At 43.4% G+C, this 25,176-nt stretch overlaps 1 protein-coding gene across 1 annotated transcript; it reads right to left on the bottom strand.

The window, feature by feature from the left end:
- Window positions 1-899: 899 nt before the first annotated feature.
- Window positions 900-19,908, bottom strand: KIF3B (kinesin family member 3B). The gene is made up of 9 exons (XM_039497891.1): window positions 19,735-19,908; window positions 9,081-10,531; window positions 8,331-8,432; window positions 7,374-7,496; window positions 7,144-7,262; window positions 6,809-6,922; window positions 5,820-5,925; window positions 5,170-5,348; window positions 900-4,898 (listed from the first exon to the last, which is right to left on the bottom strand). The coding sequence occupies exons 2-9, from the start codon at window positions 10,461-10,463 to the stop codon at window positions 4,805-4,807; spliced, it is 2,220 nt and encodes a 739-aa protein (XP_039353825.1). The 5' UTR covers window positions 10,464-10,531; window positions 19,735-19,908; the 3' UTR covers window positions 900-4,804.
- Between the last annotated feature and the right edge of the window lie 5,268 nt (window positions 19,909-25,176).

The following is a 25,176-nucleotide window of genomic DNA, read 5'->3' as shown; positions in this document are numbered from 1 at the left end:
TGCAACCCTGTGTAGCAGACTGTGAGAGGCATGCACAAGGGTTAAGGGATTTGCCTGAAGCCATACACCTAGTCACTGGCAGAGCCAGAAGCAATCTAGAGTAGACCTTTAGGCTGCAGGCCTTTAAGCCCAGCTCCAGCCTGAATAGAATGGGCACAGTCCATCCAAATCCAAATATTACCCTTTTTGTTCCATCGGAATGGTTACTGAGCCTTGATCTATTTTTAGATAAGCCTAACTACCTTGCTTGTGAAAAATTCACAGCCATAAGTGCCATAACTATGACAACATAGCCCCTGGTGTAGACATGGCTAGGTCAGTCGAAAAATTCTTCCGTTGACCTAGCTACTGCTGCTCAGGGAAGCGGATTATCTACATCAACAGAAAAACCCCTTCCATTGATGTTTTTTTTTCCAACCAAAATACTAAAAACTTTCATTAGAGACCTCATTAGAGACCATACAGTGACATATGAAATGAGTTAGTGGTCTCACTCCATTTTCCAGATGTTTACATCACAAAAACCTCCACCATAATTACCACTAACTGGATCCCTTTTTGTCACTCAGCAGAAAGGAAAAAGGACTAACCTACCCTTTCAGACCCACAAGTGGTCTCTCCAAGGTAGAGGTGAACCACATTTGCGGGGAGGGAAACAAGGATGTTTGTGCTGCTATGGCTTGAACTATACATATTCTGTTAATAACAAGAGTATATTATTCTCTGGGGCTTCTGTCTGTCACCTGTCACAATGACATTTAAATTCCATTCTTTAGTTATAATAAGGCTAGCTTCTGCAGGCACTTTCTAATAAAACAAGGGCCTGGTGTTTTACAGCCACCTAAAGATCTGTGAATATTGCAATGATTTATAAATTCATTTAAGGATGAAAAACGGACAAGTTTTGGTAGATACAATAAATCTGATTGATTTTATTACACATCTTATTTTAGGATCACTTTTACATTCCTAGCCAAAAGAGATGATACAAATAAATATAAGTTGTAAAACCTATTGACAGAACTAGAGATGTTCTTTGTCTACAGGTCACCAAAGAAAAGGTCAAGATCAGTGTAAGACCAAGGAGTGAAATCTCACAGACAGTTATGCCCACAAGCACCCTTGGGCACTTCATTCCAGAAACAAGAGAAATCGGGCTGAGGAGGGTAAGGTAGTAAGTGCCTAGATCATAGGGAGCTAAATGACCACTGCAAGGTGCAGAGCAGCCGGGCACCACTGTTCTTGTTCAGTTCCAACTGAGCATCTGATTATGGCTTTTGCATTGTGCACATATGTTTTTCTCATTTGTCTATGTGTTTAACACTGTAGAAAGCAAGCCACAAGAATCACTTCTTCCCCTTTTAAGGCCTGGTTGTATGGTCAGATATCAGAAATTAAAAGACAGGACAGATAAAATATCCAGATTTACAGGAATCAATGCTTCTCTGAAACTTGGCAATGAATCTAGACACAGTGAGGAAGGACTACAACTAGAGAGTTCTGTATTAAACCAAAAGTCTGTATAATGCATCATTACAGTTCAAAAGGTCATCACAGAGGTATATATTCTATAAGATTCAAGCAGCATGCAAACCTTTCAACAAAGGATGATCAGACCTATATTAAGAATTTGAAGTGCTGTAATTTCTATGTGTTCGGTTTCATGTGGGATTTGACTCTGGAACAGAAAAGCTACCTTTACTGCACGTAACTTGAAAAATAAAATTGTATCCAATTATACAGAGCAGAGCGAAGAGGAGGAGGATTTTAAACATTCCTCTGAAGAGACTGACTGTGCACACTCTCCCAGGGCCTCTTCCAGGAACTTGGTGGATTTCCTGTCTTCTTTGGCTTTTAGCCTGCAGGAAGCCCAGATGGTTCAGATCATACCCACATGCAGCAGAGAGGCACAAGCCTGGCAGGATCACTTGTTAGACATGTCGATCCTGAACTTCACTAACATTGTACAATTTAACACAAATGTATCATTTCACCCCAATATCACTGCCAGAAAATGTCTGCACTGCAATTAGATACCCGTGGCTGGCCTGTGCCAGCTGACTTGGGCTCACAGGGCTCAGGCTCAGAGGCTGTTTAATTGTGGCATAGATGTGCGGGCTTGGACTCCAGCTTGAGCTCTGGGACCTTGCAAGGTCCTGGAGCTCAGGCTCCAGCCTGAGCCCAAAAGTCTACCCCACAATTAAATAGCTCCTTAGCCTGAGCCCCGCAAGCCCAGGTTGGTTGTCCCAGGCCAGCCACAAGTTTTTAATCGCAGTGTAGATGTACCCTATGGATCTAAAGGGGTAGGTCAATCAGAGTGAGAAGCTGAAAGCTGCTGTTGCCCTGAGATTTGCTTATTCTCTCTTATTCACTGGACATACTGTTTAAAATGGAGCTGTGGGTAAAGGTAACTAAAAGTCAATTTTATAATTTACCTACCTCAGTCCCTTTCTCTCACCTTAACGTATACACATTTATAAACAGGGCTTTCCGAGGTAGAGCCATTCTAGCATATTAACAGTAAAAGCAGAACAGTCTGGGTTTGGGCTGTGATTTCCAATGTACTTATTCCTGCCACATGGGAAATCTTACAAATTTTGTACAGAAACCCGGTGGTATAGTAGTGAGTGAAGAAGCATAGCTATATCATGTATATATTACCATCTCAGGCTATACAGTCACTTCATCTCATTTCAATTCTCTGAATACTTAAACTATACAATCCTCTTTTTCAATTATGAAGTAAACAAGATTATATACTGGGGGGTGGACGACAACCGTTGACACTCTGTTTTATACCACAAAAGAGAATTAAAAGGCTTTTTGTACAGAAACAGTGGTTTATAAAAAGGAAGGTTATGCCAGGCTTCCATCATTAGGATAGCAGAAAATGAGCAGATGGCTCCTCCCTCACCCATAGGCAAAACTCTCCTCCCCGCATCAAAATTTAAAAAAATATTCATCTGGTCCTCATCCAGAAATATACTCCTTGAATCAAAGCAGCTGATTTAGAACTTAACCCAAGTCCACCTGAGCAGCTGACTCACCAAGGCACCATGCCAGCAAGATGCAGAGGAGAGCTTTATGCTAGAAGTGTTGTGTTCCTTCTGCTCATGGCGGTCAGATACAATGGAGTTTTTCCAGACTGGACAGAGTCAGTCAATGGATACTTAACAAGAACACAAAGTAGAGTCCCTACATCAGAGTATTTCTAAAAACAGGCAAGTTCTCATACACTGGTCAGTCAGTATAGGGAGAGGTCATCTGCGAGGGAGAGGTAATGGGTAAAAACAAACAATCACAGGACAACAGTTGACAACAATCAAGAAAAAAAAATAGCCCAACTCTCAATATACAGGGAACTAAAACTTACAAGCTGAACAGTGAGATGCAAGACAGGAACACCTTACTCTGTCTTCTGAGCCCATCCAATACAGTAGCTCCCCTCTCCCCACTGGACCATGCAGGCCTGTGATATTAGTCACAGGGCAAACTTTGAAAAGACACCATCTAAAGCAGGAGTTCTTCCCCTTTCAATTTCAGTGTACCACCCTTGGGATTTATATCAGATTTCCTTGCAACCCCAGACTGGTGATTACACATTGCCCTCATTCCCATCTAGCCTCACTGTATTCAGGAAAGCTTAAGACTGAAAAGAGAATGTTCTTAACTTGGAGCACGATGAGACACAAAGGCAGCTCCTGCACTGAAGCGCCTCATAACATCAGGGGAAAGATTGCATACTTATCAGAAAAGTGCAGTCTAATATGGCTTTGCCTCATAGTGCTCCAGATTCCATCCATGTCATAGGGAATGGCAGAACTGGCTATGTGTGCCTCCTGGCAGAGACCTAGCACCAAGCTAGATCTACACTTCCTACAAATGGTGGAAGATCTGAGAAAATGGCCATACACGGTGTAGGGTTTAGCTATTCAGTATGGATGCTGGTCTAAAATGCCAGGTGTGGGATGGAGAAGTGAGAGGAAGAGAGCTAGTATGGAACTGGCACTGGTATGCAGACTTATTCTTTGACAAGGTGGTCCCTGCCAATAGGGGTTGAGTCTTTAGCAGGACAGTTTAGAAGAGCTCTTACTGATGTCTGTAAACAGATAGAGAACTTCAGTTTCTATTGCTTCCATTCTACAGGAGCAAAATATACTTCCAAGATCCTCTCTTGTTCTACATTTCTAAAGGAAAGCGGAGAGGTCTAGCTGTGAAGTGCAAGGAAACAGCTCTCCAATCCTGCTCATCTCAGGGTTGTTCAACCCAACTCTAACCCCAGATGAAGATGCCATTCTTTCAACAGAAAGAGGAAAAAAATGCACCTAGTCAAGTTTGGATACACCCTCCACTTTTTAACCTCACTAAGTTTTCATCCTGAGGTTCTGGAGAGTTGATTCTGTTGAGATGACTTGCAACTCTTTCCTGTTGCCCAACAGCAAGAGAGCCCAGTACAGCAAGGGGGCTGGAACTGAAGGAGAGAGGGTGATGCTGTGAGGTGATCCTCATGCTTCCCATTGCTTCTAACACACTTTAACGTACCTCATGCATTTCTGATTTCCTAACTAAAATCTGTTCCCAATAGGGGCTGATTGCTAGATTGTGAGCAAATCTTTTCCTGCAAGGTTCAGCACACCTGGGACTGGCACATTTTGACACAAGTCAGTTAAACTGCAAAGAGGCCATTGCTATTCCCCAAAGGAAAGGGCTTGGAGTCTGGCTGAGAGTCCTCTCTGCAGGTTTTTACTTGTCTTTGCTCTCAGAAGGCAAATGCTGTTCACGCCCTGGAGAAGAATTGCTGTTTTTACTTAGGAACCAGCCCCCGGGACTGTGGATAGAGCTGAGACCCAGAGGTGCCTGAGGAAGAGGATCCCCCTGATTTCCTTCCAGTTTTAGGCCTGAAGAAGTAAAAACAAAGAAAGTTGCTTGTTACACATCAAAGCGAATCTCCCAAAAGCTGAATGAGTTTGACTAGATATAATTCTCTATCAACCTCAGCTTGCTCCTCTGCCCTATTTACCCATCTCTCTCCACCTACCTCAGGGCTCATTTAGTTTTCATCCCACTGACCAGTCCTGCAGAAAGATAGTGACCTATGCATGCATACATTGCTGACTGGGGTCCAATGGACAGAGGTGGACATAACCTACTTTCTACAACTTGACTCACCTGGATTTTGATTTTTTATTTGACATGCTCTCAAAAGTGGAGGCATCCACCTGTATCTCATCTTCATCCTGCAGAGCTGCTTCTAGAGCAGCCTGCACTTTAGGAGCAATGGCTGGGCCCTCGTAGTCTCTGGTTGTTCGGCTAGGCATATCTAGCTCCAGTAACACAATGTTTTCTGCCTAAGAAAATGGAAGCAGAACCGGAAACATCAATGTCCACACATACTCATACTTTCCACAAATTGTACTGATGTATTCCATGCTTTGATAAGGATTGTTACCAGAACTCCTAGATTTATTGGAAATGTATATATCCTGTGTGCTCATGGTCACATTACCCTTGTCACACTCTCGGGCCACTTCATTCTCTCTGGCTTGTGACTTTCCTATCATCCTACTTAAGCTTTTACTTTACCACTTTCGATCTACACCAGGTGAAGGTAACTTAGCAGCAGCATGAAGGTCATAAACTCTTCTTGAACAACACCAGACTGCTGGGTTTAAGACACATTTTTAATATGTCAAGAGGGAGGCTTCCTCTCCAGAGTCTTCTGCATCTGTCACACAGTTTATGTATATATCCTCAGAAATTCATACTCCTCTGAATACAAGAGGAAAACAGATGCAGGCTGCATCCATGTTTGGGCTTACCCTGTAGCGGGCCTCTGGACGAATCATCATGGACATCCTGGCATGCTGACTCAAAGGCCTCTTGTATCCCACTGCTGACACTGGCCTTTTCATCATCTGCTGGTTACTGAAAAGGAGATGATTACTGAATCTATCACATGCCAAAAACTGACAAGATTTTTCATTGTTTGAATAAATCAAAATATCTCCTTCCTTAGAATCTCCTTCCTTAGAGGTTTTTAAGGTCAGGCTTGACAAAGCCCTGGCTGGGATGATTTGGTTGAAGATTGGTTGGACTAGATGATCTCCTGAGGTCCCTTCCAACCCTGATATTCTATGATCTGCAATGCACTGAGGCAATCCAGTGTATCTATTTGGAAAAAGAAGATTGCTACAGGCACCTGGGAATTTGCTCCAACTGGACAGTAAAAACCCTGCAAGTGGTATTAGATACAGTCCTTCACAAGTTGGCCTCTCCAATTTCTTGTTTTGTGCTTATTGTGGGATTCCTATACATTCCTATAGTACAAACCACAGGATGATGTACATTCCTCTGGCCCTTTCACTCCACATTTGTTCTTTGGAACCTCTTATATATAGTCAGGATTTGCCAACAGTTTCTATACACTGGCCTCTGAGATATCTTATCTTTAAAATAGGAAATAACTATGGTAGTAGATATGTTGAATCTGCTGACTTTTTAATGGTGAACACAATACTCTATGTAGTTTGCAAAGCAATTTGCAATCCTTTGGAAGAAAAAGTGAGTGAGTGTGAGAGAGAGAGAGAGAGAGATTATCAGTAGAAATTTCTTCCTCTCCTCACAGGTTAGAATTTTCCTTACTCTGCCTTCACCTTTACTGTACTCAGGTTACAGTTTGGCTAAAACTTCATTCTGACTTTAAGCACTCTTGCTGGATGAGGCTAAAACTGTGTGGAGAATCTTGCTCTGGCCAGCCTGAAGTCTTCATCTGACCCAGTCTTAAAGTAAGGTTAGGGGGTAAACTCACTCCAGCCGGGTTATGGGATGCAGTTTCCACTGGTCTTCCTCTTCATCAAAGAAAGATCTGTTCATGATCTTGTTCTTTTCCTCCAGGGGAATAAAGTTTTCAATAATCAGGTGCCTGTAGATAACAGGCAAGAACAAAGATGGGACATATGCAAACAGGAGAATTAACATCTCTATTTTGAATCTCCCCACCACCTCTCCAACACAGCCCTAGACAAAGAGAAGGAATTTCTAGTTCTCTCTCTTGTTCTGTAAGCAACTGGCTTGCAATCCACTCCCAAGAATAAAATGCCTTTAGTAAGAGTTAAGGGCAGCATATGGAGCAATGGGACTTACTTTAGCTTTAACTCCCTGGTAAGCTCATTCTGGGTCTGTTCCAGTTCTTGCCGCTCCTTGATGTGCTCCTCCTGGAGGTCATGGATCTCTGCCTTCACAGCTTGCAGCTTGGAAAATAGCTGGAACAGGTGAGAAGAACCAGAGTAATGACTATTCAATGTTGCTATCACCTTCACATGCAGTGCCATTCAGTTTCTAATCCATCTTTCCTAGCATTATTTACATTTTACCTTTTTGAGTTTTTTGGTTTTGATGTCCACCTCTTGCTGTAGGGAACTATAGGTCTCTTTCAGCTCCAATGTTTCCTCATCCCGACTTTCCATCTGTTGCTGGATTTCTCGCTCCCGACGTTTCTAAGGAATACCACAAACAAGACTAGATCAACACTGTCATATTGTTGCCTTCGGTGCCTGCATACATGAAAGCCACATCCAAGGCATCCCTTTAGCCTGGGATCCAGGACTCCTGATTTAGATTCAATTATCAGAGGGGTAGCCGTGTTAGTCTGGATCTGTAAAAGCAGCAAAGAGCTCATGCTCCAATACGTCTGTTAGTCTATAAGGTGCCACAGGACTCTCTACTGCTTTAGATTCCAATTTCAAGTTGTTTTTTACCTTAGAAAAAACAACAAGAACATCAACCCTGTGTTTATTTGACTTTGAAGGGTTTGTTGGGCGCCTCATAGGACATTTATTGTGAATAAGCTCAGTTAAAGGAGTGGGAGTGTTGAAACCATAGCAAGGACTTTCCTTCTCCAAAATCTTAATTAGTCATTGCAGTTAAATATGCACCAACAAAAACACAAAATACCAAAAGTTGTAAATAGTCTGACTAAATATCCCTCCCCTCATTTAATTGCTGCAGCTTTCACTCTCTAGGGCCTTAAGATGATATCATTTCATCAGTTCTCCACCACAGAAATTTCTAACCAAGACAGGACCAGAGTCTCTAATGTAAAAAGCAATGAGGAAAAAAGTTTACAGGCCTTCTCTATACATCATAAAGCAGTAAAAAGGACACAAGCCCTTTTTCTCTCTCTTTTGCCAGTAATCATTAAACTAGGGCTAGAGCTCAATCATTAATCTCAGGAACACTAGTTTATAGTTTCTCTTACCTTCATGTTTTCTGAATGGTCTAGAATAGCAGCTCATTGTTACAAAATAATAAATTGTTTCCCCCTCTCTTACCTGTTCTGCAATTTCCTGACGTTTCTGCTCCAAGATTTTCTGCTGTTCATTTGTGTGATCCACAATGTTTTTCCCTCCAACAAGGAGCTTGCTTTCCATTGCCTGAAAGAAAAAACATATTGAGAGGTTAACCTCTCAGGCAGCCATGTAACTCATCCTTTTTAAAAAACAGTAACGACTCCTTAGATAGTTACCACTGAACTCTCCTTTATAAGGAGTGTCACTCACTCAACATCCAAATTTAAACCTGTTGTTATGGAAATTGTTCTCTCTGTGAAATCCTACATAATTGTAAGGTTAATGCACTAGTAACTTGTCTTGTGTTCTGCATTGTGGCAATCTGTCCCACATTTTGTCTGAGAGGTTGACATGGAGGCTTTCATATATATAAATTTCTAACAATCAGTAACAGAAGGAAGCTTGTTAATAAGTTACAGCATAATAAGTGTGTATATCACATTTAAATCTCTTGTACTGACTTCCCCGGGTCATACAAGTAGGTTCTACAACCACAGTTCATAAATTATATAAAACATATTACAAATGTGAACCACTAATTCTAAATTCAATTTTTAACAGAATTCCCACCTCTGTCTACATAAAGTTGATTTTTAAAACTTCTCAGGCACACCCCCTCACCATTACTCTGAAACTTTCTCTACTTGGTGGTTATCGTCCCACTTTGATGAACTGCCATCCTTCCCTAAACCCAGAGAACATTCCCTTCAAGGAATCCAACAAGCACTCTACCTTGATTTTGGCACCCAGCATTTCTGCTGCTTCCTTCTCTCGCTTCAGATCCTCCATCTTCTTCTCCTTCTCCTTTAGCAGCCTCATCTTTTCTTCTGCCACCAAGCTGTGATCCTCTACAATAGCTTTCTTCTCAATTTCCAGCTTTTCCTGCTGCTCCCTCCAGTAGTCATCTTTGTCATCCCCTTCATCACCCTCTTCTCCATCCTCCTCTTCCTCTTCCCCACCATCTCTTCTCCTTTCTCTCCTCTTTCTTTTGCCAACAGACCTTTTTTCCAATTGTGCCTTGAGCCGGGCGATTTCTTCCTGGAATTCTCGTAGCAGTGCATCCTTAGGATCCTCATTAACTCTTGGTTTGTTCTTGATGTTTTTGGCACGGTTGGCATATCGCAGGGTAGTAAGAGTTTCTTCTACATTGTAAGAGGCAGGGCCTATATTGGCCACCATCACAGTCTTAGCATTGCCACCTAGTGAGTCCTGAAGTAGCCTAGTTAGTTTTGAGTCCCGGTATGGAATGTGAGTGCTTTTACCATCTACTAGGGCAGATATAACATTGCCCAAAGCTGAAAGAGAGAGGTTAATCTTGGTAGCTTCCTTCAACCTTTCCCCCTGTGCTCCAGTTTTGGCCTGGCGTTCACTGCCTGCAAGGTCCACTAGGTTGAGTTTTCCTACACGGATGTGATTCTCCCCATCAAGTCCCACCTCGCTGCACTCAATAGTGATCACAAAAATGGCATGGGAACGGGAGCTATGCTCATTCATGTTGGTAGCACCAACGGAGCGGTTTTGGTTCCCCACATTCATGACGTGCTCGATCTCCTTGACACTCTTTGTGACAAAAGATGACAAGTCCTTCACATACACCCCAGTGTCTGGTCTCTCTTTCAGCTCCAGCCTCTTGGACTGATCCTTTGATAGCAAATCTCTGATTTCTTCTTGGTATATTTCCAGATAAGATGCTCTAACCAAATACTGCTGGTTCTGAGATCGAGAGATGTGGGTGAAGATGTGGTCAAATGAATTGGGGATGACCCCTCTTTTTTCGGGATCACCACGCACTCCTTCCATTGTATATGTTTTCCCTGTCCCAGTCTGCCCATAGGCAAAGATAGTCCCATTGAACCCTTGCAGGACAGAATCCACCAGAAGTCTAAAGGTCTCATCATAAAGTTCAAACTGCTTGGAATTCCAGTCATAGACAGCATCAAAGGTGAAGGTTTTAGGCAGCTCATGAGATGTTCCCCTGGGATTCTTCACTGATACCTGCCCTAACTTGACATCCACATCAACAACTTTATCATATGAAGCTGCCTTCTCTTTCCCATTCATTGGCCGGCACCGCACCACCACCCTGACAGATTCAGAACTCTTTAACTTAGACATGACGACAGGACAGTGGGTAGGGAGATTTGACAGGCGGGTGATCCAGGAAGGCCAGGAGTGCTGAAAACCTAAAAAATAAACAAAGAAAGGGCACATGACTAGTTTTCAATAAATTTTTGTGCAAAGGCACAGATTCAACTCATTTAATTCTGAAGGCTTTGGGTCAACTGAACTGTGAAGGATTCTGAAGCACAAAAATAATGGTTAAGGTAAACATTTTAAAAAGTCTTAATCTATTTGAAACGATATCTCAAAATCTTACATATCGATTAATATTTAGTTACATAAAGAAATGTTGCAAAGAATCCTCATGAAATAAAATCACTATAGTTGGTAAATTTACCCCTTTCTCTTCCCTTTAAAAAAATTAGAAATGCTGTATAATACTTTTTTAATTAGTTAAACCCATTGCAATAAACTTCTTCTACATTCTGGTTTGTAATAGTCAATTAAAAGTATTAGTTTCAGGTTCTAATCACAGCACTTATAAATCTAACATACACGCGCACTTTTGAGTCACTTTATCTGATGCTTATGCTGCTGCCTACTGCATTAAAGATGCTGTTTAGAGGTTCTTGTGAGGAACCCAATCAGTGTTTAGATCAAGTGCTACAACACATCCAGCAAAATTATAAATTCAGGACAGATCTGAAGAAATTATACATATATTTAAAGTTGCCTCTGATTAAAACTATCTTCTGTTACTAACCATTTTCATTTCATAATGAAGAGTTTACAGTAACCACTCCCTTGCCAATACCCTTCCTGGCAGATCACATTTAATTTCAGGGAAGAGGCATAAAACAGTTACATTAACCTAATGTTGCTGCCTCCCCCTCTATAGCTGCCCTTATTCTGCAGAGAAATGGAAGGTCACAGAGCACCACCGCAGGACAAAAAGGAACCAGTGAATGGCAGCCTTTGTGAACCTTCTTATGCACCACTAGCTTTAACTGCCTGCATTTTTAGTTGCTTAAAAATTGTCCCTGACTAGATTGTGAGATTCTTTGGAAATCAAATATAAATACACTGGATTCTGGAGGGAGTCACATTTGGGTTTTGGCACTTCAGGGTCAGGATTCAGATTTAATGAGTCCTATGTTATTTACATGTTATGTCATCAGAAAAATGCAGTGCTTCAGTTTCCTGCCGTAGGTTTAAAACTCATCTATAGGATCTCTTAAAGGAAAGATATTGCCTGGAAAAGTACCACGATGCTTTTTCCTTTTCTTTGTTACATTTTAAGTCACCTTTTGTAGGTCTAATTACAGTATAATAAATCTTTAATGGAATTGACATTGCTGCCAGGATTCAAGAGAAACCCATAAAGCTTCTTTTCACCTTTCAGCTATTATATCTAGTGCTGTGTGTAGTCTGTGTTTCCAGAGCGCTGGAATTTAATGCAGAGTCTACTATCCGTGATAGAAACATGTGGCAGAATCTAAGGGCTTGTCTACACTTACAGCACTGCAGTTGCACTGGTGCAGCTGTGTCATTGTAGCGCTTAGTGAAAATGCTACCTTCACCAACGGGAGATCTTCTCCCATCGGCATAGGTAACTCCACCTCCCCGAGAGGCTGTAGCTATGTCAACAAGAGAAGCCCTCCCGTTGACATAACACTGTCTACACCAGGAGTTAGGTTTGTATAACTACATCACTCAGGGGTGTGGTTTTTCAAATGAATTGGGGATGACCCCTCTTTTTTCGGGATCACCACACACTCCTTCCATTGTATATGTTTTCCCTGTCCCAGTCTGCCCATAGGCAAAGATAGTCCCATTGAACCCTTGCAGGACAGAATCCACCAGAAATCTAAAGGTCTCATCATAAAGTTCAAACTGCTTGGAATTCACGGACGCACGCGCACACACACAAATGCATTTCTAGTCCTTATCATTGCAAAGAAAACCTTCAGTGTGAACTGGCATGCACGAACTAAGGCAGAGTTGTCTGCACACTTGGGAAAGTAGAGTAAACCATCCCCATTCATCTTAATGGTGTGTTAACTCTGAAACCAACTGGCAATTATAGATCACCACTTAATTTAATTACTGTGCTTGTTGCAGATGTTAGAGATAGTGGATGATGCTGGGGCAGGCGCAGACAGACAGCTTTTTGCTGTTAAGGACTGCATTGCTGGTTATGACAAAATTTTAAGTCACTGCCAACTATGCTCACAAGGTGGAAGGAAGGAATATTCCCATCCAGTGTTAAAAGCTGTAAAATTCTGCTTCCCTCCCCCATTGTTGCCAAAACCTTCAGGTTCCTCCTTACCAACATCTATGGTGCAGTTATGCATTTGCAATAGAAACATCTGTAGCATGTTAAAAATAGAGGACGCAGTTCCAATTCACAGTTAGCATAGTGGAGCGGGTAGGAAGAAGCCATGAAGATGGCTCTAGGTTATGTTTATGCCTTTCTGGTCCTGAACCAGCCCCTAGTGCAACTTAGGGTACGTCTACACTACGGGATTATTCCGAATTTACATAAACCGGTTTAACAAAACAGATTGTATAAAATCGAGTGTGCGCGGCCACACTAAACACATTAAATCGGTGGTATGCGTCCAAGGTCCGAGGCTAGCGTCGATTTCTGGAGCATTGCACTGTGGGTAGCTATTCCGTAGCTATCCCATAGTTCCCGCAGCCTCCCCCGCCCCTTGGAATTTCCGGGTTGAGATCCCAGTGCCTGATGCGGCAAAAATCATTGTCGCGGGTGGTTCTGGGTAAATGTCGTTAGTCACTCCTTCCGCTGGGAAAGCAACGGAAGACAAGCATTTCGTGCCTTTTTTCCCTGGATTGCCCTGGCAGATGCCATAGCATGGCAATCATGGAGCCTGTTTAGCCTTTTGTGACTGTCACCGTATGTGTACTAGATGCCGCTCACAGAGGCGATTCAGCAGCGCTACACAGCAGCATGCTTTTGCTTTTGCATGATAGCAGAGATGGTTACCAGCCATATTGTACCATCTACCATTCCATAAATTGGTAATAAGATGCTCGTGGCTACCAGTCCTTTTGCACTGCACCATCTGTTGCTGTCATAAGTGCCCCTGGCTGCTCTTAGCCAGGGGCGCAAAAGCCAAAATTGGGAATGACTCCCTGAGTCAATCCCTCCTTTTTGGTATCTAAAAATAGAATCAGTCCTGCCTAGAATATGGGCAAGTGTACTAGAGAACCACTGTATCATAGAACCAGAGAGCACAGCTGCTCTGTGTCAGATCCTGCAGAAATTATGAGCTGTATGCTATTCACAGGGGGTGCTCCTGCAACAACCCCACCTGTTGATTCCGTTCTTCCCCCAGCCTTCCTGGGCTACTGTAGCATTGTCCCCCCACTTGTGTGATGAAGTAAGAAAGAATGCAGGAATAAGACACACTGACTTGTTAGTGAGAAATGAGTGGAAGGCAGCCTCCAGCTGCTATGATAGTCCAGACAGGACAGTAAGGAGTGTGGAGGAGAGGAGCCCAGCATCCCTCTGCTAGTCCAGGGGCAATTGAATCTTTTCTTTACACATGAAGGGTGGGGGCTGATGGAGCTCAGCCCCCTGTTGCTATGATGACGATGGTTATCAGCCATACTGTACCATCTACCACGAAAAATTAGGACCAGGCGCCCTTGATTGACCTTAGCGATGCTAGTCAGCATGGTTACCAGTCCTTTTGCACTGCCCCATGTGCCAATAGGCTGATGATGAGGACGGATACCAGCCATATTGTACCACCAGCCATCCATAGCATGGGGGGAGCAAGGATGTTGGTGTTGAGTGCTGCACCATCGCGTCTATCTGCAGCATTCAGTAAAGATAGGGTGACATGTAAAAGAGTCAAGAGAGGATTGTTTTCCCTTTCACTTCTGGGGTGGGTGGAGGGGTGCGTAAATTGCCTAGCTATGCCCTGACCCACCGCGGACACTGTTTTTGACCCTAGAAGCATTTGGAGCTCAGCCAAGAATGCAAATGCTTTTCAGAGACTGCAGGAACTGTGGGATAGCTTGAGTCCTCCAGTCCATGAGCGTCCATTTGATTCTTTGGCTTTCCGTTACGCTTGTCACGCAGCATTGCGCTGAGTCCCTGCTATGGCATCTGTCTGGAGATTTTTTAAAAATGATTTTGAATTTCGTCTTCTGTAACGGAGCACTGATAGAACAGATTTGCCTGCCCTTATAGCGATCACGTTCGCATCGTCCATGCGGGAGCTCTTTCTTTATTTTGATTTTTAACTGCATCACCACACGTGCTGATCGGAGCTCCACGCTGGGCAAACAGGAAATATTCAAAAGTTCGCGGGGCTTTTCCTGTCTACCTGGCCACTGCATCCAAGTTCAGATTGCTGTCCAGAGCGGTCAGTGGTGCACTGTGGGATACCGCCCGGAGGCCAATACCGTCGATCTGCGGCCACACTAACCCCAATCCGATATGGTAATACCGATATTAGCGCTACTCCTCTCGTTAGGGAGGAGTACAGAAACCAGTTTAAAGAGCCCTTTATACCGATATAAAGGGCCTCATAGTGTGGACGGGTGTGGCATTAAATCGGTTTTACGCTCCTAAAACCGGGTTAAACGCCTAGTGTAGACCAGGCCTTAGATCAGCCATAGGCTATTATAACTTATACAACCTAGGACAACTAAGCTAGCAAGGGATCAGCAAAGTGCACTGCAGTCTGGTCCTGGATCTTCATCCCCCAACTCCCATCATGCCTCTATCCCCTCACATCCTGCCCCAATACATATTCTGCATGGAGCTGAGAGATGGAGAATGGGAGACTCGGGATGCTAAATTTACATCAGCCCAACATTCCTCCCTTCTAAGGCTGGTTTAAGGCCCGTTTGCATCACTTCTTATGAGAGGCTGAGGACCATGTCCTTAAAAATTAGAGGAAAAAATAAAATAAATTTAACTTAATATCAAAATAACATGAGCAAAAAGTACATGGGTCTTTGATCATACTCCACCTTCTTCTAGTGTACCTGCTACTTTAGGATTGGGGCTTGCAAAGTAACACCAGTTTCCCCCAGCTTCAACTCGTACATCTTAAGCTGAAGATAACCACGTGTACTCTAGATGTCATGGGGTCAACAGTTTTCAACAGATCTATGCCATAATTATTCCCATCTCAATATACTTTTATTTGGATTCTTTGTATAGGCCAGCTCTGCTCCAGTACCCAAAAACGATGAAATATATTCCACATCCAAGTTCTAAAGTACTAAGTGATCGAATGCTATCTGGTTTTACAAGGTTCTACATTACACAAAACTCATGCTACATAACAATTTGATTCACAAAGTCCTGCAGTTTATGGGTTGTTTAATGAGGAGACACCTGGAGATGGTAAAACATGCTGATCCATCCCCAATCATTAGCACACTTAGCTTCCCTTTAAAAGAAAATATGTAGCCATTCATTGATGGGCTGCCACTAAAGGTATGTGACTGCATAGCTCATGAAATGCACCTGAAAGTTTTCAGACAAACCAATTTTAAAAAAAAATGAACCCTCTAAGAAGAATGCTTGTTTGAAATCTTTCCAACAGCTGGACCTAAGTATAAAGCAAGTTCAGAAAAGCCCATCTAGGATTTAAAATCAATTTGTTTGGTTCCCTCAGGGCTTTCCCTCTATTCTAATGTTAGCTGGATCTGTAGCAAAAATACCACATTTGAGGACTAAATTTTTGATTCTATAATTGCATTTTGCCTCTGTCTCTTTACTCGAGGGGACCTCCTGAGAAGTTCAGGTGTAGAGCTAGAGGACCAAAAACATTTTCTATCCCAATGCCCGTGCTGTGAACAAGGCATTTATAAGAACAGGAAAAAGAACAGGAGTACTTGTGGCACCTTAGAGACTAACAAATTTATTTCAGCATGAGCTTTTGTGAGCTACAGCTCACTTCTTCCGATGCATAGAATGGAACACAGAGACAGGAGATATTTATACATACAGAGAACATGAAAAGGTGGAAGTATGAATAACAACAGGAAAAGTCTAATCAATTGAGACGAGCTATCATCAGCAGTGATCTTTTCCCTCCTGATTTACAACTCCAATAAGGATAGGCTCACTAACTGGACAGAAAGGAATATATATTTAAAATGCCAGTCTAGAGAAAATATGAAAGTCAGATTCAAGACTTGTAAAAGCACACAAAGCATACCCTCCTTCTTTGCTGATAAACTTGTGAATGCCTCCCAAATATATGCTGCTCCCTCCACTTCTGCCCTGGCATTCAGTGCTACTGCAACTGAAAATATCTCAGAATTGCATGGACAAAAATGAATGCGCATCTGTATGCACCTTTACCACCATACGCACGTTCAAATTAGGCATGGAAATGCTCATGAGATTCTATATGGGCTATGATCTGTTACAGAAATGCCACCTCTAATCAATGTGGTTAATCTCTGAATAGGACTATCTCCAACTGCTTCAGTAGCACTCTTCTGTCAAACAAATTAAACTAATATTTGTAGTAGCCAAAATGTCCTACAGGATTCTTTGAAGCAGACTCTGTTAATCAAAGCTATATACAGGACATATTCTCCAGATTCTTCTTGGGCCAAAAAGTTTATGAAAAATAAAACAAAAACCATACAATAATTAACACTGCTGGGCATGTACCTTATCAACAACAGACTAACTTTTTATTCACAAATGAAATTCATTCAGCAGCCAGAACCAGAGGTGTGTTTTATCTTGAATGTTATCCTCTTGCCTTTATCTCTGGTACCTTCTGCAAGAGATATTGACTAGTATTATATGATCCTAGGTTCATTTAATCTGCTGGTAGATTTTTTTTTTTTCAGTACAAGAGCATATTGCTATTCACATGTGGCCATCTTGAATGTAAGAGAAGATATACATAACAGTAGAGGAATCAACCCTCACTCTCGCAGTTTGGTATCCTGTATATATTTAGTGAGAATTATGTTGTCTATTTGTCAGTCACCTAGGACTGCCTTCCTCAAATGCACACCTCAGATCTACTTTTGCCACAAACAAGTCAGTCCCCTCATCTTATCTTACCCCTGATTTGCACTATTGTTATGCTAACGCATCATGATCCATTTCCATTGCTGCTGGCTGCTGTTGTTAACAGTTACTGGTGTATCAATTAATTAGTTGAACTCTTCTTCCTGGTGAAAGCATTATACGTTATTCTCGGGAATCTGAACAGAAATTTGTCTCACCTAAAAATTAAAGGGCAATCTAAACTGTATTTTTTATAGTCACCAAAAATTATATTGCAAAATTTGCACTATCTTCAGCTGTTTCTTGTAGATGGGATAGAATAGCTTGTAAACTATCACTTGCTTTACGTCACATCACCATTTATTTGTATGCTATGATTAACAGTTGTTCCTCACGAAACCAGTAAATCCAAAGAGATCTGGATAAAATCCCAAACTGCCTCTAATCCGTTAGACTTCAAGACTGAGATTAGTGTATTTTAAATTTTGCCCTGAATGACTGCAGGAAGAATTTTAAGCCCTATTCTCTTTTAATACACTATGAAGTCATGCCTGAAAAAATAAGTGATGTCACAGATTGTCACATTTAATCATCAGAGAATTTTAGAAATCAGAGATAGCAGTGAACAGTTGGACCAACCAGTCCATGTCCCTGGGGCCAATGCAGGACTGGTACCATACTGGACATGTGCTAGTGTGCTTTAACCTCTCTATTTTAACACTCCCAAGCAAAGGAGCAGCTATACAAACTTAACAGGTCTTCCTGTCAGGAAGACTTTCTTAATATGCAGCCAAATTCTTACTTTTCATAATCTCATCACTTTGGTTATACTGCCAGGCATTCCCCTCTTGCTGTGTAAGGTCTTCAGATACTTGTAGACTTACGTCCTCACTTAACTGCATTTAGTTCTTTTAATCTTTTCTCAGAACCCAATACCTCCAACCCCCTCTCTGTTGCGCTTTCCCTCTAATTTTTCTCTCTCACTCTCAGCTAAAGAAGTGCCCAGAACTGAACAGATTATCCCAGGTGTGAACACACCACAGAAAGGGACCATCACCCCTCTGCTCCTTTTTTGCTGCCATATGACAGTGCAAACCCATGTTTAATTTGTTGCCCACTACCATCCCAAGCCTGTTTGGGCATTATTACTTCCCAGATACCTCCCTCCCACTGACAGAGAAACCAGAGCTTACAGAGAGCTATGTAAACCCCAAGCTACATGTACATTTGAGGCTGTAACTTCATCTCTGGTTATGAGATCACAAAGTTTCTGAGTGTCGGCCTTCATCTTCAAACTAACATGAGAACCACACTATAGACTAACAGTCCTACACTGTAGTTACTGTGACACATTAGATCTCTGATATGACATTAGGTGTCATGATAACACACAATAAAGGCAGCTGAGCAATAGCGAACTTTGTGGTGGAGAGAACTCAAAGCTATTGCAGTGGGTTATAAGATCATGCAACAGCTTGTAATGCCACAGAAATCATTCTGAAAATACACAGCAGGCAGATGAGGAAGTTGACACAGGCATAGGAAAGGTGTGGGGGAAGGAAGAGTGGCCATTTACATGCCCACATGAGAGATTTCTTCTTTTCTATACTCGTGGGGTTGGTTCCTCCTTCACATGCTCATCTGGGTGGAAACTCTCCCTCCTTTGCATGCCCAGGTGTATACATACATGCATGACAGGGGCTGCCATCCCTCCTTTGCATACAGATGCACACACCATAGACAACAGGGGCTGCCATGCCCCCTTTGCATGCAGATGCACAAACGTCCTTGCTTTGCATGTCTAGATACGCACACGCAAATACGACAGGACTGCCATCCCACGTTTGTATGTCCAGGTGCACTCACGCATGTGCAACAGGGGCTACCGCCCCACCTTTGCATGCCCAGGTTCACATGGGCGCGCGACAGGGTCTGCTGACCCTCCTTTGCAAGTCGACGGGGGCACACACGTGTGCAACAGGGGCTGCCGACCCTCTGCACACTCAGGTGTGCGCACACGTGTGTAATAGGGGCTGTCGGACCTCGTTTGCACACCCAGCTGCACACACTCGTGTGCAACCGGGGCTGCCGGTCCTCCTTTGCACACACACGTGCGCGACGGGGCTGCCATCTCTCCTTTTCACGCCCAGATGCGCATATGCGTGTGCAACAGAGCTGCCGCCCTTCCTTTGCTGGGGAGGGGGCTCCCTGCCGGTAGCTACAAAGCCCCCACCCCCGCAGTGCCTCCCCCAGCTGGGGCCCTTTAAGGCCCGGTTCGGACCCTGTCAGTGCGGGACTCACCTGCGCTGTCACCATGGAGCCCCCGCCGCCGCCGCCGCTCCTGCTGCACCGGATACGGGGGGGGATCGACCCCCGCTCACTTCCTTGGCAACCCGCACGCCCGCCCCCAAGCCATCACTTCCTTAGCAACCGGCCCCACAGGCCGCCTTGGCAACTGGTCTCACTTCCTTGGCGACCAGACAGAGACGAGGCGCCTTCGCTTCCCTAGCAACGAGCCCCGCCCTACCAAGGCGAGCTCCATCCGGGGAACTGTGTTCACCTGGCGGGAGGGGGGAGCTGGAGGGCAGATAAGGGAGCCCCATGGGGGGGGTAGAGTATGTGCTTTGGGAGCAGAGGGTGGGGCTAGTAGATGGACAATAGATGTGGGAGGGATGGGATGTGTGGGGCCAGGGAGAGACATGCAGGATAGGGGTGTGGGGGTGGGAGGGATGGGATGTGTGGGGCCAGGGAGAGACATGCAGGATAGGGGTGTGGGGGTGGGAGGGATGGGATGTGTGGGGCCAGGGAGAGACATGCAGGATAGGGGTGTGGGGGTGGGAGGGATTGGATGTGTGGGGCCAAAGGGAGACATATAGGATGGGGGTGGGAGGGATTGGACGTGTGGGGCCTGGGAGAGACATGTAGGATAGGGGTGGGAGAGAGATGTTGCAGGATGGGGGTGGGAGGGATTGGACGTGTGGGGCCTAGGAGAGACATGTAGGATGAGGGTGGGAGGGAGTGGTAGTAATGAGGGATTTTAACTAGCCAGACAGCTGTTGGAAAAGTAAGATGGCAAAACCATATTTCTGATAAGTTCTTGGAACATACTGGGGACAACTTCTTATTTCAGAAAGTCAAGGATGTAACTGGGGGCAGCCATTCTGGACTTGACTCTGAACAACAGGGAGATGCAAATCTGAAGGTTGAGGGCAATTTGGGTGGAAGTGATCAAGAAATGATAAAGTTCATGATTATAATGAAAGGAAGGAGTGAGAGTATCAGAATAAAGACTGTGGAATTAAAAAAAAACAATTCTAGACCAATCAGCCTAACTTTGATTCCTGGTAAGATACTAGTGGCTAGGGGGAAATAGTAAATGTGCTATATCTTGATTTTAGTAAGGCTTTTGACACAGTCTTACAGGGAAATGTGGTCTAGAGCAAATTACTATAAGGTGGGTACACAGCTGGTTGAAAGACTTACTCAAAAAGTAGGTACCAATGGTTTGCTGTCAAATTGGGAGGGTTTCTTTAGTAAGGTCCCATTAAGGTCACCCCTGGATCTGGTACTATGGAATATTTTCATTAATTACTTGGATAATTGAGTGGAGAGTGTGCTTATAAAATTTTCAGATGACACCATGCTGGATGGGCTTACAGGCACTTTGGAGGACAGGATTAGAATTCAAAATGACCTTGGCAAATTAGAGAATTGGGCTGAAATAAGATTAAATTCAGTGAAGACAAATGCCAAGTACTACACTTAGAAAGGAAAAATCAAATGCACAACTACAAATGGGGAACAACTGACTAGGTGGTCATACTGTTGAAAAGTATAGTGGATCTCAAATTGAATATGAGTCAACAATATGATGCAATTGCAAAAAGGCAAATATAATTCTGGGGTGTATTAACAGAAGTGTTGTATGCAAGACATAGGAGATAATTGTCCTGCTCTGCTCAGCCCTGGTGAGGCCTTATCTGGAATACTGTGTCCAATTTTGGGTGCCATGTTTTAGGAAAGATGTGGATAAATTGGAGAGAGTCCAGAGGAGAGCAACAAAAATGATAAAAAGTTTAGAAAACCTGACCTATGAGGAAAAGTTAAAAAAAAACAACTGAGTATGTTTAGTGTTTAGAAAAGACAACTGAGGGGGGATCTGATAAGTCTTAATATATGTTAAGGACTGTTATAAAGAGGATGGTGATCAGTTGTTCTCCATGTCCACTGAAAGTAGGACAAGAAGTAATCCACTTAATCTGCAGCAAGGGAAATTTAGGTTAGATGTTAGGAAAAATGTCCTAACTTTAAGGATAGTTAAGTTCTGGGCTAGGCTTTCAAGGGAGGTTATGAAATCTTCATCATTGGAGGTTTTTAAGAACACTTTGAACAAACACCTATCAGGGATAGTCTAGGTTTACTTGATCCTGCCTCAGCACAAAGGGGTGGATTTGATGACCTTTTGAGGTCCCTTCCAGCCCTACATTGCTGTGGATCTATGTGGGGTTGCAGAGGGTGGAATACAGGATGGGGGTGGGAGGGAGTGGATGTGGGGTAGAGGGGGAGGAATACAAGATGGCTGGGAATGGGGAGCACTGGTCATAGGTATGCATAGGGGTAGCAGCCTGTAGCAAAGACCACTGAAGAATTTGGGGGCAAGCCTACAGGTCCTTGGCAGAGATGAGGGGACAACTATTGTCCTTAACTAGGTAATTACTAGATGCTTAGAGACAGGGAGAGAGAGTCTTATGGTTGGACCAGTGTGCCTACCTCCTACATTGCATGCCAAGTAGCATATACATTCCTGAGCTCTGTAATTTCACAGGGATAAATCCATGCACAGGCAGCTTGACCTCTGAATTTTATATTCCATTTGCCATGCTTCTTGAGTTTTGACACAAACTGCATATAGCAGAACACAGAATCGAGCTGAAAGCATGTGTAAGTTTAAATTGGGGAATACATCAGCCTTGGAGGTTGTTGACATTTTAATTGTGTTTTATGTATTGTGTGGGACATTTTAAAGGATTTTGTAAGAGATAAAGGAAATTGCATTTCAGGCTCTAAACCCCTCAGGTTTCTGGAGCTTGGGCTGCTGCCCACAGCCCTTTGCAAGTTTTCTGTAACTGTCCAGAATTCCATTTTAAAAAAGATGGCAGCTCTAATTTAGACTCCAATGTGTTTTAAGATGTTAATGGTTTCCATTCTCAAGTGTCTGATGATTTTTTTAAGAAAAGATGACCGGAAATTCCAGCTTATCCTTTCAATCTTTTCTTGACTAGCAGGGCACACTCTTTCTAAATCCTTAGTTTAAGGCAGAGGTGGGCAAACTATGGCCCGCCAACCGTTTCAAGCTGGCCCTCAAGCTCCCGCTGGGGAGCGGGGTCTGGGGCTTGCCTTGCTCCAGCGTTCCAGCCGGGGAGTAGGGTTGGGGGCTGCTCCACTCTGCTTCTGGAAGCAGTGGCATGGCCCTACTCTGGCTCCTATGTGTAGGGGCAGCCAGGGGGCTCCGCTCTGCTTGCTGCCCCCACAGGTCCCATTGGCTGGGAACTGTGGCCAATGGGAGCTGCAGGGGCAGCACCTGTGGAAGGGGCAGCACACAGAACCATCTGGCCACGGCTCCGTGTAGGAGCCAGAGTGGGGACATGAGTGCTGCTTCTGGGATCCACTTGAGGTAAGCACTGCCTGCAGTCCTGAGTCTCTCCCCATGCCCCTGCCCCAGCCCTGATCCCCCTCCCACCCTCCAAACTCCTCGGTCCCAGCCCAAAGCACCCTCCTACACCTCAAGCCCCACCCCAGAGCCCGCACCTTACTCCTTTGCCCCAGCCTGGAGCCCTCCTCCCTCCCCCTGAATTAATTTCTGGCCCCACCTTGGAGCCCTCACCCCAACCCCAATTTTCTGAGCATTCATGGCCCACCATACAATTTCTATTCTGAGATGTGGCCCTTGGGCCAAAAAGTTTGCCTACCCCTGGTTTAAGGGCTCACTGGTTGACTAGCCAAATGTCTTTTATTGCTGTCTAATAGGTCTAGAAAATTTGGTTCAGATTCCCTTTATTTTCTTATGTTACTGTTTTTGCATTACTTAGATGGTTGTGTGATATATATTGGGCAGCAATATCTTTATTGTACACAATACAGATTTAATTTTTCTAGTTGAGAGTTTCAAGGGTAAAGGATATCTTCCTGATCCCCAGAAGAGAAGTACATTCTTTTAACTTCAGCTCTTCTATAATATTCCAACTTAGTTTCTATAGGAGAAATAGTGAGCATGTGTGTGGGGAAGGGGGGAGTTCTGAATTTGTGCAAATTAAACTGCGTGTTTTAGAACAAATGTGAGTTTATTACTCTCCAGACAAATCGAGTTCCAGTTGTGTATAGTATTAGTATAGCAGCTCATTTTTTACTTTGTAAATCTTCCCTACAAATAAATTTGCTAGAGATGCTATTTTTTTTATTTTTGTTTTGTAATTTATATTTGAGAAGCAAATTGCTCTCTGTTGCAGTCTGCTGCAGAACAAATACTGGAGTAAACACTGGAATTACCATACTAGAGCAAGTTAAGATCAGACCAGAAGTCCATTTGGTCCATTGTGCTCTATCCAAATATGGACAGTACCATATACCGTAGAAAATGATTAAAAAAACCCCTGCATTGTAAGCAGTTATGGAAATGCAAATATGGGCTGAAGTATTAATTCTCAAAAAATAATTTAAAGGTTGAGGTTTGCAATAAGATATTTGACTGAAGTTAGTTTATAAGGTTCCATCAAATTGTGTGGTTTAACTAACGATCACTCCAAAAGCAGTGTAGCATCATCTTTCTCACTGGACTGAACCATTACACCAAGTGACAGGGGTAGAACTGTTATATTAACATCTGACCCCCAAAAGTGCAGCTACAACAAAAGATTAGGGCTGTTCATTTTAGAAAACAGATGACTAAGGGAGAATATGATTAAGGGCTATAAAATCATGAATGGTGTGGAAAAAGTGAATAGAGAAGTGTTATTTATCCTTTCACCCAATACAAGAACCAGGTAACAGTCAAAATTAATAGGCATCAGGTTTAATACAAACAAGATGATGTACTTTTTCACACAAAGCACAACTCCCATGGATCTCAGTGCCATAGGATGTTGTGATGGCCAAAAGCATAACTGGGTTCAAAAAATAACTGGATAAGTTCATGGAGGATAGGTCCATCAATGGCTATTAGCCAAGATGGTCAGGGCCACAACCCCATGCCTGGAGCAACATTAAACTTCTGAATGCCAGAAGCCAGGAGTAGAAGACTAGGTAGATCACTCCAGAATTGCCGTGTTCTGTACACTCCCCCTGAAGCTCAGGTATCGACCACTGTCAGATACAGGATACTGGGCTAGATGGACCATGGTCTGACCCAGTAAGGCTGTTCTTATGCTTTTGTATCAGAGGGGTAGCTGTGTTAGTCTGGATCTGTAAGAGCAGCAAAAAGTCCTGTGCATGCATCCGACGAAGTGGGTATTCACCCATGAAAGCTCATGCTCCAGTACGTCTGTTAGTCTATAAGGTGCCACAGGACTCTTTGCTGCTCTTATATTCTTGGATATTCCTAACTGAAGTGAGATGACAGTACTGATTGACCTTTGTAGGGGATTTGTATTTATATGTTTAAAAAAGATGTGACAGCCTTAGAGTAAATTGATCTGGGCAGAACTACGGCCAAATATGTTAATCCAAACTGGAGAGAAGGGGAATCAG

Source organism: Mauremys reevesii, linkage group 13 (assembly GCF_016161935.1).
Source record: "Mauremys reevesii isolate NIE-2019 linkage group 13, ASM1616193v1, whole genome shotgun sequence".
Lineage (NCBI taxonomy): Eukaryota > Metazoa > Chordata > Testudines > Geoemydidae > Mauremys > Mauremys reevesii.
This window is presented reverse-complemented; position numbering and strand designations above follow the sequence as displayed.